The 12,434-nt window shown below is 43.1% G+C and overlaps 1 protein-coding gene across 1 annotated transcript in view; it reads left to right on the top strand.

The window, feature by feature from the left end:
• ASPM (assembly factor for spindle microtubules) overlaps positions 1–10,789 on the top strand; it is an 88,835-nt gene extending 78,046 nt beyond the window's left edge. Inside the window, exons 23-26 of the mRNA XM_068240054.1 lie at positions 202–356; positions 2,530–2,706; positions 2,854–3,029; positions 10,022–10,789. Coding sequence (XP_068096155.1) covers positions 202–356; positions 2,530–2,706; positions 2,854–3,029; positions 10,022–10,124 — 611 coding nt within the window. The 3' untranslated portion in view covers positions 10,125–10,789. The remainder of the gene's footprint in view (positions 1–201; positions 357–2,529; positions 2,707–2,853; positions 3,030–10,021) is intronic.
• The last annotated feature ends 1,645 nt before the right edge of the window (positions 10,790–12,434 follow it).

Raw genomic sequence — 12,434 nt, 5'->3', positions numbered from 1 at the left:
GACCAATTACGGCCCAAAATGGGAGGACACTTGCCCCGCTGATTTTTCAATCTGCTCTTTGGGTTGTCAAGTACAATACATTGTCCTTATACTTATGCTGTCTTATAGGAACAGAGCTCCTCTGCTTCTATTTATTTAAGTATTTATGCATAAGTCATCTGGACTGGACAAATGCCTCATATTTATCTCTTCCCCTTGTAGAAGTTGCCACGAGATTGTCTGCTGTTTGCTGTGAAAACATGGCACAGAGTGGAGCCGTGAAGATCATTTTCACTCTGATCCGCAACTGTAACAGAAGTATTCCTTGTATGGAAGTAATCAAGCTTTCTATACAGGTCCTGCTCAATCTGTCTAAGGTAATTATTACGATTTACAAAAGATTAGTAAATAACAATTGGGAATACAATTACAAGCCCCATTCCCCTTTATTACTGTTCTATCCCATGGAATATGCCACAGCTTGGTTGTTGATGTTAGCAGATGCAGCAGAGTGATGAGAGGTTCTCCAAGGAAGTAGGTTAGTTCTGTGCAGGTGGAATTGATGCCTTGACTTGCAAATGTTTTGTTTAGTGACTCCAGTCAATTTATTGGCAGGCATGTGGCTAGCACTGCTGAACAAATTATCACGGTAAGACTGCAGAATAATAGGGCCTCTGTGTTTAGGTTATGTATACCCAAAATGCTGAATTGTGGCTAGTCTGAATTGGGCACACAGCAGAAGAAAACAAAAGGCCAGCATTGTAAGGGTTTTAGGTATCACTAAAGAGAGGGTTTGGCATCGGTAAAGGGATAGTTAAAGGTTAGGCATTGGTAGGAGAGAGGTTCAGAGTGAGAGTAGGGGTAGATTAGGCCATAGTAAAATATCTGAGTAGTAGAATATCTGTAGTTATACCGATAATCTACTAGCGGTAATCCCCATGTGCGCGCTATTTTTCCAGGTGCCTTTTTTTTTTACATTTACGCGACGCCTCACCCAAGTATGGTTTTGCACTCTTCACTAGTATGTGTTCACGTCTTTGAGTAATTGCTAACAAATGGCACACACCATCACAGCTCCTACTTGACTTGATATGTCTTGTTACATGGGTGCTGTCAGTTTTAGGGGAAGAAATTTGGACATCTACACACTACTGTCTGTCATTCAATGAGCAAATGGAAATTGCCACAGAAAATACAATTTTCAAGACCCATCGCAGCCAGGTGAACTAAATTAGATATTACTAACATAATGCATATGCACAGCGGGGGGAAAAAAAAGGTGGGGAGGGGGTCAGTTGGGTGTCACGAATGAGTTAAGGTTAAAGTGAATCAAACCAAAGGTAAGAAAGGGTTTCACCTACCTGAGGAGTCTACCAGCCCCCCTACAGCAGTCCTGTGCCTGCACCGATCCTCAACGATCCTTCAGTCCCCCGCCACGGCTTAGTTTCGTTTCTGCCGACGAAGTTGTAAGAGGTTTTCTCTCACTGCACCTGCACAGGACGCTCTCACCGATGGGAGCACGAACGAGGATGCCAGGGCTGTACATGCACAGTGGCCCGCTGGCAAAAACTAAGCCGAGGCAGGGGACCAGGGGATCGTTGTGGACCGGTGCAAGCACAAGGACGGCTGCAGGGGGTTTGTAGAAGCCACAGGTATTCAAAACTCTTTTTTTTTTTTTTTTCCTACCTTCGGCTAGGTTCACTTTAAGGGATGATTTGAAAACTTTGTGCCAGAAAGGTAATATTTGTTAAACGGAACTCTTAAGCAATAACCGTTGCCTGGCTGTCCTGCTGAAGTTTCTGGTTAGTAGTGCAGCTTTTTGTCAAACGTCTGATCTTCATGCTTGTTTATAGCCAATGGCTAAAATTATTGGAGGCAGAGGATCAGCAGGAAAGCCAGGCAATGTGCACTGTTTAAAAGGAAATAAAGGTCCGCCTCAATATGTCTCTTACCTTGGGTTCCTTTTTAACCTTTTTAACTGTCAAAGGTAAGCTTTATTTGATTGCAGGGCCAAATTTTTCTTGCCGCTGGGGAAAAAGTGTGCCTTCCCCAGCCTGGCCGGATACACAAATCAGTGCAGAGAGCTTTTTATAGCTGCCTCTTCCGGACGCTGGACCAACTTCCTCTCTTCGACCACCTGCAGCGATACATTCCCGACACCCTCTTCTGACTGATTCTTATTGCACCTGATCGGGGCTCAGAGGATAGTGTCAATGATGCAGTGCCCACCTGGTGGTGGAAGAGGGGTAATGAAAGAGACTTTGAGAGTGGATGCTGCATCAACCCCTCCCCTCTTTCTAATATTTTGTACAAATCCCCTAAGTGTTACTTGTGTTTTTAGCTTGACTGGCAGCATATGCAGTGAGCCTTTCCAGAGGTTTGTATAGGCAAAGGCATGATCAGTTCACAAAAATATCCCGTTCAAAAGATAGTTTTCCCCAAACGTTTGCTGGTTTTTGTCCCTATTTTATGTTTGGGTGTCTTGCCAGACATCAAGATAGCTTTATCTCATATGTACAAATTCATTGAGATTTCTGTTTTAAAATGTAGTATAACAAGACCGTAAAGGCTGTCTATGAGGTAGAGGAGTCTGTGGAAATTCTTCTGGATTTGATGCAGATCTACAGAGAGAAGCCTGGAGACAAAGTACCAGAGAAAGGAGGCAGCATCTTCACCAAAGCCTGTTGTCTCTTGGCAATCTTTGCCCAGAACACACAGAGAGCTCAGGTAAGCTTCCACACTTTTTTTTGCAAGGAATTTCTTCTAACCTTGCTACTATATTCAGTCTTAATACTTTTGTAGCTGTGTTTTTATTATGGCTTAGCTTTGCTATGATGCTACAAGCAATTTGTTTCATGTTTCTCCTTTATGTAGGAAATCTGTGCTATTCCTAAAGCTATTAATAGGATCTCAAGCATCTACAACCTGACATCACGGAAGCATAAGATGGATACAGCACGGAACATCAGCAAGCAGCTTATGAATAGTTCTCGGATACACGGCGATGTCTCTTTCCAGGCGACACCAGTCCGCACAAGAATTGTATCAAGGTACAGCCTCTTCCAAGTTTGTCTATTCGGACATTGACTATGCACAATATCGGCCTTCAAAAAAAAAACCAGAGGGTTCAGAAACCTATGCTTGCCTAAAGAGAGGGAAGTCTCCTGTTCCTAATGAGGCCTCCCTCGCTGTCCTCTAGTCCCCTGTTGCCACTCGCAGACCCTTCAGCTGATTTGGTCTGAACTCCACTTCTGATGCAAGCGTGGCCGTGCCTGCCCAGTATCAACGGAGCTGCTCCTGCACGAGTTGCTCCGGCTTACGCACAGGCGGCGCCGTGATCCCCAATGTGTTTGAAGAGGAGCATGGTTCTAATCAGATTACTGATTGGGGCCATGCTCCTCTTCAAGCACAATTGGTGCTCTTAAAGCACAAGAGAAGATCGTCTGTAATCTTTGGAGGGTCTGTGCACAGCGAGGAACACCTCAGTATGACTCAGAGGCTTCCCTCTGTCAATGTGCCAATTACTTTATACCGTAAGCAGATTTCACTTGAAGGTATGTAAAGTATTTTGTTCCTCTCTCGCATGCAGAGTGTGCATGAAGGTTGTTCACAGCAACATTCCTTTTTACAGCCATCGTTGCTCTACTGTCTATTCAGTTGCCACCTGCCTTGTACTCTTGGTATTATTATTAAATGTAATAAATGTATGATTTATTTAGTACTTTCAGAGGTTTCGGTGTATACATTTGTGTCTTTAATACACGTAATAATCTACCTGAATATGTTTATGGTGTGAGGGGGAAATAAAACAGCAGAAGGAAATCTGTGCCAACAGTAAAACAATCAAGCTCCTTATAGGTGGTGGTCTTTAAGGATCAAACCTCCTCAGACCTGCAAGGCAGATGTGTTAACCCTCAGGCTTGAAATACTGATTCTATTAGTGCAGTACAGGTAGTCCCCGGCTAACGAACGAGATAGGGACTGTAGCTTCGTTTTTAAGTCAAAACATCGTGCCATCTCTGTCCTCTGTAACTCCTGTGTTCCTCCAGTGTCTCCCTCTCTGTCACCTCTGCCCTTAGTACCTGTTTATACAAGTTTAAAAGCCATTTTTTGTTTTGTTTTTTTAAATCTATTTTCTCAAAAAGTACCAGTCCAATTTGAAAAAAAAAATTTACTTGTGCCCATGGAAACAGAGAATCCATGTCGTTTGTATCAGCTGTTTTTTTTTTAGTAAGTTGGGCGTTCCTAAGTTGGGGACTGCCTGTATAGCAATTTCCATTTCTCAATAGTTTGGGCTTGTTCACAGGGTAAATAAAAATTAACAGGCTGCCTAAGTAGTGCTTGAGACATGTTGCTTAGCAAAATATATACCACTTTGTGTACAGTGTTTTGGCAATGCACAGAAATTGCTTAAAGAGAACCCGAGGTGGGAATTACTTTTACTATTGGGGCACAGAGGCTGGTTGTGCGCACTAAGACCAGCCTCTGTTGCCCCATCGTGTGTCTCCATGTCCCCCCTGCTCGCCGCTATACCCCCTGCATTGCTGGCGACACGCAGCGTGTTGCCAGCTCAATGTTTACCTTGCGCTGTCAGTCAGCGCTGCTCCCCTGCCTCCTCCGCATCGGCACACCCGCCCGTGTACCTTCCCTCCCGCTGATAGGAGGGAAGTGACGCGGCGGGTGGCGCCGATGCGGAGGAGGTGGGGGAGCGGCGCTGACAGACAGCGCAAGGTAAACATTGAGCTGGCGACACGCTGCGTGTCGCCAGCAATGCGGGGGGTATAGCGGCGAGCAGGGGGGACATGGAGGCACACGATGGGGCAACAGAGGCTGGTCTTAGTGCGCACAACCAGCCTCTGTGCCCCAATAGTAAAAGTAATTCCCACCTCGGGTTCTCTTTAAAGAGAACCCGAGGTGTGTTAAAAGAATGTTATCTGCAAACAGAGGCTGGATCTGCCTATACAGCCCAGCCTCTGTTGCTATCCCAAACCCCCACTAAGGTCCCCCTGCACTCTGCAATCCCTCATAAATCACAGCCGTGCTGTGAGGCTGTGTTTACATCTGTAGTGTCAGTCTCAGCTGCTCCCCCGCCTCCTGTATAGCTCTGGTCCCTGCCCCCATCCCTTCCCTCCAATCAGCAGGGAGGGAAGGGATGCAGGCGGGGACTGGAGTTCTGCAGGAGGCGGGGAGAGCAGCAGACTGACACTATAGAGATAAACACAGCCAGCTCTGACAAGCTGTTTGTCAGCAGCGTGGCTGTGATTTATGAGGGATTGCAGAGTGCAGGGGGACCTTAAGGGGTTTTGGGATAGCAACAGAGGCTGGGCTGTATAGGCAGATCCAACCTCTGTATGCAGATAATATTCTTCAAACCCACCTCGGGTTCTCTTTAAAGAAACCTGAAGCAAGAGGTATATGGAGACCTATACCTCTTGCTTCATATTTGCCATATTTGTTTAATTTTTAAACAAGACCAGTTGCTGGCAGTCCTGTCTGGATCATACGCCTGAAACATACATGCAGCTAATCTTGGCAAATGTTTGCCAAACATCTGATCTGCATGCTTGTTCACGATCTATGGCTAAGGCTGCTTTCACAGTACGACGTTAAAGTCGCACGTTATAGAAATTAATAACGCAGACAACCGCACGACAGCACAAAGTATGTGTGACATTCACAGTGCTCACGTTGCGTTGTGTGTAACAATATTTAGAAAGTGCTACATGCTGTGCGTTCTCTACGTTATTAGCTACATTGGACTGTTCGCACATGCTCCAGTAATGTTTTCGATTTTTTTTTCTTTTTTTTTTTTTTTGTGTGACACATGCACCATTTTCATTCTATCAGTATGCAATGAAAAGTACGCATCAAAAGACTTAGAACGTAGTTCAATATCACGTCCAACTTCAAAAATAACATGCGTTGCGTTAGGGCCACGTTATGCGACCTTAACGTTGCATCAAACGCAACGTCCCACTGTGAAAGAGCCCTAAAAGTATTAGAGGCACAGGATCGGCAGGACAGCCAGGCAACTGGTATTCTTTATAAGGAAATAAATATAGCAACCCCCATATGCCTCTCCCTTCACGCACATACTGAAGTCTAACATTACCTTGCATGTGTCATATTGTCAGTATTCTAGCGGTTTTATTCATGCAGGAAAAGCTGTCATAGGTGTATGTACAGTATATATAAATATTTATAATCAATACAGTTCTTCTAAAGAGAGAAATAATTATTGTTAAACCCTATATAATGTAATTTAATACTTTGAAATATATTTTAAAACTGGTGATTTGAGACAGTAAAATATTCTCTTGAGATTGTTATGATTCTAGAGAATTGTTGACTTGTTCTTGTACAAGGCCGCTACAGCCAGAAAGAACAGATAAAAATTTCCCAGCTAAAGAAGTCAAAATATGAAAGATATAAAACAAAAACCAGGTGTTTTCCAATTGACTTAACCTTGAAGTTAACCTTCTTGCCGGTTATCCCGAGCTCCGCTCGGGGTAACCTGCGTAGGACGATTTCTCAGGCCCCGCTGGGCGAATTTTCAAATTTTTTTTTATTGCACGCAGCTAGCACTTTGCTAGCTACGTGCATTTCTCGGTCGCCGCTACATGCCGCCCCCCCCCCCCCTCCAGACCCCTTGCACAGCCTGGCCAATCAGTCCATGACATCGGTGACGTCATCCTGCCCCGTTGCAATGGCGACTGGGGAAGCCCAGCAGGAAATCCCCGTTCTGAACGGAATTTCCTGCTTACTCTGATCGCCGGAGGCGATCGGAGTGGGTGGGGGGATGCCGCAGCTCAGCGGCTATCATGTAGCGAGCCCTGGGCTCGCTACATGACTTAAAAATAAATAAATAAAAAGTGCTGTGCTGCCCCCTTGCCGCCGGAATTGGACCGGCAAGGGGGTTAAAGATGATTCAATGATGCCACCTGGCAGTTTCATAGTCTTATAAAATATTAAATAGATTGTTATGAAATGGTGACCTCTGCCGGTTGAAGTCATTATATTTATTCATCAGAAAGACAAATATATAGAACGTGATTTTATATTATTGAGATTTAATATGCAATTATTTCTTATGATTGTTTTAAGAAGAATTATATAATAAGCTTTATATTTAAATAAGTATATTAGAAGCCCTGTATGCTCCAATAAGCCTTAAATTGCTGAAGGCTCTTGCAGATCTGTATATAGTGTTATAGGGTCAACCTGACCTGGGAAAGTACAGACCCATTCCAAAAACGGATTAGCAGAAGGGGATATTATCAGAAATGCGTCATAAATGACATTGGCCTCAATTCACTAACCTTAACTCATGTCTTTAATAACTCTTCTGAGCTTTTTTACAGTTATCACAATTATATCACCATGGTGATAACTGTAAAACAGCTCAGAAGAGTTATTAAAGACAGGAGTTAAGGTTAGTGAATTGGGGCCATTGTTTAGTCTCAATGTCTGGGGCAAACCAGCAGACAAGATGGCTGGTGAGGTCCATTTTTAATTAACTGCGTCAGAAATGACCCTATATCAGATGTCAAGCACTCCCATATGACATCAATTCCCACAACATAAGGTAATTAAGGAGTTTATAAACAATAATATTATGATTAAGGTATTCAAAAAAGTGTTATGGGTATTTTAAATGTCAAAGATAGCGAGCTACGCATGGAAGCTTTAGCCAATCAGAACCTGGGATTCAGGGAAAGTCCAGATTAGGCAGCCATATTGCCTCCAGCCCCTATAAAGGTAGGAGCTGAAAGCTCATAGTTTGCAGAAGCCCAACAATCTCCTGAGAAGACACGTGAGGCAGAAGCTACCTTCCCACACGTGGTTTTAGATGCTGAAGAGATGATGACAGAGAAGGGGTAATATGCTTAATATTCTGGTGATTTACTTTATTTTTTTTCAGCATTAAGTTTTGTTACGATGTTAGCAAGAAGTTTTTTTTTTTAAGCTATTTTTTATGCTATATAAGAAGATTACTACAAGTTGTACACAGCTACTAGATACACAGCTATTGATACTGTGTTTCCCTTAACCACTTGAGGACCCACCCTTTACCCCCCCTTAAGGACCAGCGCTGTTGTAGCTGATCTGTGCTGGGTGGGCTCTGCAGCCCCCAGCACAGATCAGCGTGCAGGCAGAGCGACCAGATCGCCCCCCTTTTTCCCCACTAGGGGGATGATGTGCTGGGGGGGTCTGATCGCTCCTGCCTGCCGGGTGTTGCGGGGGGGGGGCACCTCAAAGCCCCCCTCCGCGGCGAAATCCTCCCCCTCCCTCTCCTACCTGGCCCCCCCTGGAGATCCGGGCTGCACAGGACGCTATCCGTCCTGTGCAGCCAGTGACGGGACGTCCCCTGTCACATGGCGGCGATCCCCGGCCGCTGATTGGCCGGGGATCGCCGATCTGCCTTACGGCGCTGCTGCGCAGCAGCGCCGTACAAATGTAAACAAAGCGGATTATTTCCGCTTGTGTTTACATTTAGCCTGCGAGCCGCCATCGGCGGCCCGCAGGCTATTCACGGAGCCCCCCGCCGTGAATTGACAGGAAGCAGCCGCTCGCACGAGCGGCTGCTTCCTGATTAATCAGCCTGCAGCTGGCGACGCAATACTGCGTCGCTGGTCCTGCAGCTGCCACTTTGCCGACGCGCGTTATGAGTGCGCGGTCGGCAAGTGGTTAAAATAAGACACTGTCTTATAATATTTTTTTGCTCCAAAAGATGTGCTGGGACTTATTTTTAGAGGATGTCTTATTTTGGAGGGAAATGCTGGTAGTTTTCCTATACAAAAATGTGTATATACTGCATGCCATGCTGAAACACAAGCAACATCCACAGAGCTTGTGGTTTGCAGAGTCTATTTCTTGCAGGCAGAGAACTCTGTCAGGCTCCCCAGAGCTATGATAGGATAAACTGTGTGTCCTGGGAAAAGGTGAAGAGGGGAAGTGCTGCTGATGCGTATCACGCCAGATCAGGAGGGCTGGCTCCAACAAAAACAAATTTCCTGACACATACAGGACTGTAGAACTCACATTATACAGTTGCTCTCCTGTATCCAGGTTTTGTATTGAGCGTGACTTGCTGGTGTCATGTAGGCTGCTGCCAGGTAGGGCTTACATTCGGGGGATGTCTTATATTTCAAGCATGCTAGGATTTCCTGCTAGGGCTTATTCTCAGGGAATGTCTTACTTTAGGAGAAAAATGGTATGTACTTAGAAGATTGATGATCGCTTGACTATAAAGGCCTTGATGAGATGGAATACTGTTAGAAGGAAACATTACTTGGAACTGTTCATATTTTATATATATGCTGTATGATAAGCAAATACAATTTTTATATAAAATCCTATACTGCGTGCTCTGATTCATTTCAGGCAGGGAACACACTTGCAGGGCCGTTTTCCCCTGCGTTTCCCAGGTTTCCGTCGGGTTTTGCGGTCGCGTCTAACGCGTGCGTTTTTCCGCGTTTATGCGATTGCATGGCATGTAGTGCCATGCAATGTGCGGGAAAAAGCAGAAAACTGTGCGGGTACAAAACGCGGGAAAGAACGCAAACTCGCACAAACGCATGCGGCACATCGTTTTCTGAGCTAGGCTATTAATTTCAATAGCCTTTAAAATTGTGCGCGTTTTGCCGTTCGCAGCAAAACGCGCAAAAACGCATGTAGTGTGTTCCCTGCCTCAAGGTATACCATCAATCTATAATTACTGTTATAGAGGGTTCAGACCCCACTATGCCAGATTTATATGATAGCAACGCTTTAAAGGCTAGTCCTTTACTGAGTTAGCAATCATGAAAAAGGCAAGAACCGCTAAGGTTTTTGACAATATAGTCCTGAAATAGTAACTGCACATCACACTGGTGGGACATTCTCATATCAAAGACTTTTAGGAGAAAGGACAGAAATCAAATCATAGCATAAAAGAGCCCCATCACTTTTTGTTTTTATTGGATTTCACTGATTATGTTCTGAAGATATATTTACCAGTTAAATATCTTAACATGCACTCTTCAAATGCTTCTCTTCACAGAATCAAACCTGACTGGATGCTAAGAAAAGACAACATGCGTGAGATAGTCGATCCTTTGAAAGCTATCCAGATGGTGATGTCTACATTTGGATTGCCCATATAAATCATATTTTACTGAAATTGGAACATGATTAAAAAAAACAAGACATCGAGCCTATTTATGAATTCATGACAATGGAGAACAAAGAAGTAGTGATCTGACACTTTTTTGAAAATCTGGTTGCTGCTTTTAATAACGCTATATTTAGAAAAGGGCATTCGGATGTATAGTAACCATCAGTGCTGCAGATCATCGCTTGAGGTCAAATATGATACAGGGATTATTCATTTGAATGGAGTAATTGATCGCCAGCATTGAGTTTTAATTATTCTGAAGAAGAAAAAAAAAGTAGCAGTGTTTGGCCCACAGACTTATTACAACTGGATATCACTGCTTATCAGCCAACCCTCAAAGTGCCATTAAATAATAGCAATATACACAATGCAATGTTTAACAAATATACTGTCAGATTATTTCCAACGTGTTCAATCTAATTTTGGAATGATGTTCGAACTATTTTTCATAGAAGGAACAGAAAACTGATCAAAAAATTGATTGGAAATCGCTAAAATGTGGCCCTCAATGAAGCTCTTTTAAAAAAAAAAAAATGAATTGTAGTGTATTTTAGTAGAATTAATACTATATTTTTTAATTAGTCTCCAAAGTGAAAGATCTAGTGAATATGGCATAATTAAACGCTTGTATTATTATTATTTTTAAAATGTGTATATAGTTTTTGTACAGCTCATTATTAAAATTGTACAATAAAGTAAAAAGGTGATGAAATGAATCTTGTGGTTTTATTTTTATATGAAATGTAACAATAAATTTTTGATTGTAATGACGTATGTAGTTTTTGAGTTCAAATTCTTAACGGTTATGTTGATTCATCGCTGCATGAATGTGTATTTTTATTTCCATCTGCTTACAACACATACCAGTTTTAGGCTAGGCTCAATGGTCAGTTGCATAACGCACACATTGCAATGCAGAACTGTGAACAGGCCCATAGAATTGCATGGTCAGTTGGACGACCTGAAAAATTATTCTGCAATGCAACTGAGCACTCTGAGCAGGGCCTAATGCTAGGTACACACTATGCAATTTTCTGACAGATTTACGGTTTGATTATTTCCAACATGTCTGATCTGATTTCCAATTAATTTTTTGATCAGTTTTCTGTTCCTTCTATGAAAAATAGTTTGAACATCAATCCAAAATTAGATTGAACACGTTGGAAATAATCTGACAGTATATTTGTTAAACATTGCATTGTGTATATCTAGAATAAGACTATGAAAGACAGTAAATTTGTCAGAAAATTGCCTCGTGTATCTAGTATCTTGCGTGGTCACAAGACCCCCACACTGCACTCAATGTGATCGCTTCATAGGACTGCAACGGGCTGTGGCTGTCTGAAGTGATGTTACGGACCGCGGTAAGTGTGAAAAGGTTTAGAAGACAGCAAATGTACCTAATCCTGCCATACTGTAGCTAGCAAAGTCTTAACTGATTAAACTACATTCTCTGTCTAAAGGTGCCCATACATGGTACAATTTTTCATTTTTTTTATTACATAATTTAGTTTGATTGTTCCGTTACATCGAATATAAATATTTTTCCAACGTGTCTCATTTGGATTTTTATAGAAAAAAACGGAATAATCGTTTTTTCTTGATCGAAAAAAAGATTTTCAACTTTTGTTTGTTTTTGGTCGAAAAAAATTGAAAATTGAACATTTTTATTGTACTGTGTATGGGCACCATAAGAAAGAGACTTCAGTTTCATAAAATAATGCAATTACATCTTAGCAGCGAACACTGCCATTCCAGCGCAGGACACTTGGGCACAGCAGTGAGTAACTTCAGCGCCGTCAGAAGACTGAGTTGTGGTTACTTATAAAACACTAATTCGGCCTCCAGCAATTGCTGGAAGCTGAATTATTTCATTCCCCACTATCCATGGTGGCCTGGAGGGGGAATAGCATTTAAAATCAATGGGAATTTGTGCAGGAGCAGGATAAGCCATACAGGCTGTCTCCTGTGCTGATTCCTCTCAGACTCCTTAGCAGGGACAGCCTGTCTCTACATATCCTAACCACTGCTATGTGGTTTGGGAGCTACATTACCTGTGAATTGCTCTAAGCTTTCAAACTTGAGGTGAGCAATACAGAGTCCCAAATGCTCACACCACCTGGGACCACCACAAAAGAGAAAAAACTAACCTACTCCACTTTCAAGATAATAAAATATTCTGATTAGGGATGATTAACCACTTGCCGACCGCGCACTCATAACGCGCGTCGGCAAAGTGGCAGCTGCAGGACCAGCGACGCAGATCTGCGTCGCTGGCTGCAGGCTAATCAGGAAACAG

This window comes from Hyperolius riggenbachi, chromosome 6, assembly GCF_040937935.1.
Source record: "Hyperolius riggenbachi isolate aHypRig1 chromosome 6, aHypRig1.pri, whole genome shotgun sequence".
Taxonomy (NCBI): domain Eukaryota; kingdom Metazoa; phylum Chordata; class Amphibia; order Anura; family Hyperoliidae; genus Hyperolius; species Hyperolius riggenbachi.
The sequence above is the reverse complement of the archived record's forward strand: the minus strand, read 5'-3'. Positions and strand labels throughout refer to the sequence as shown.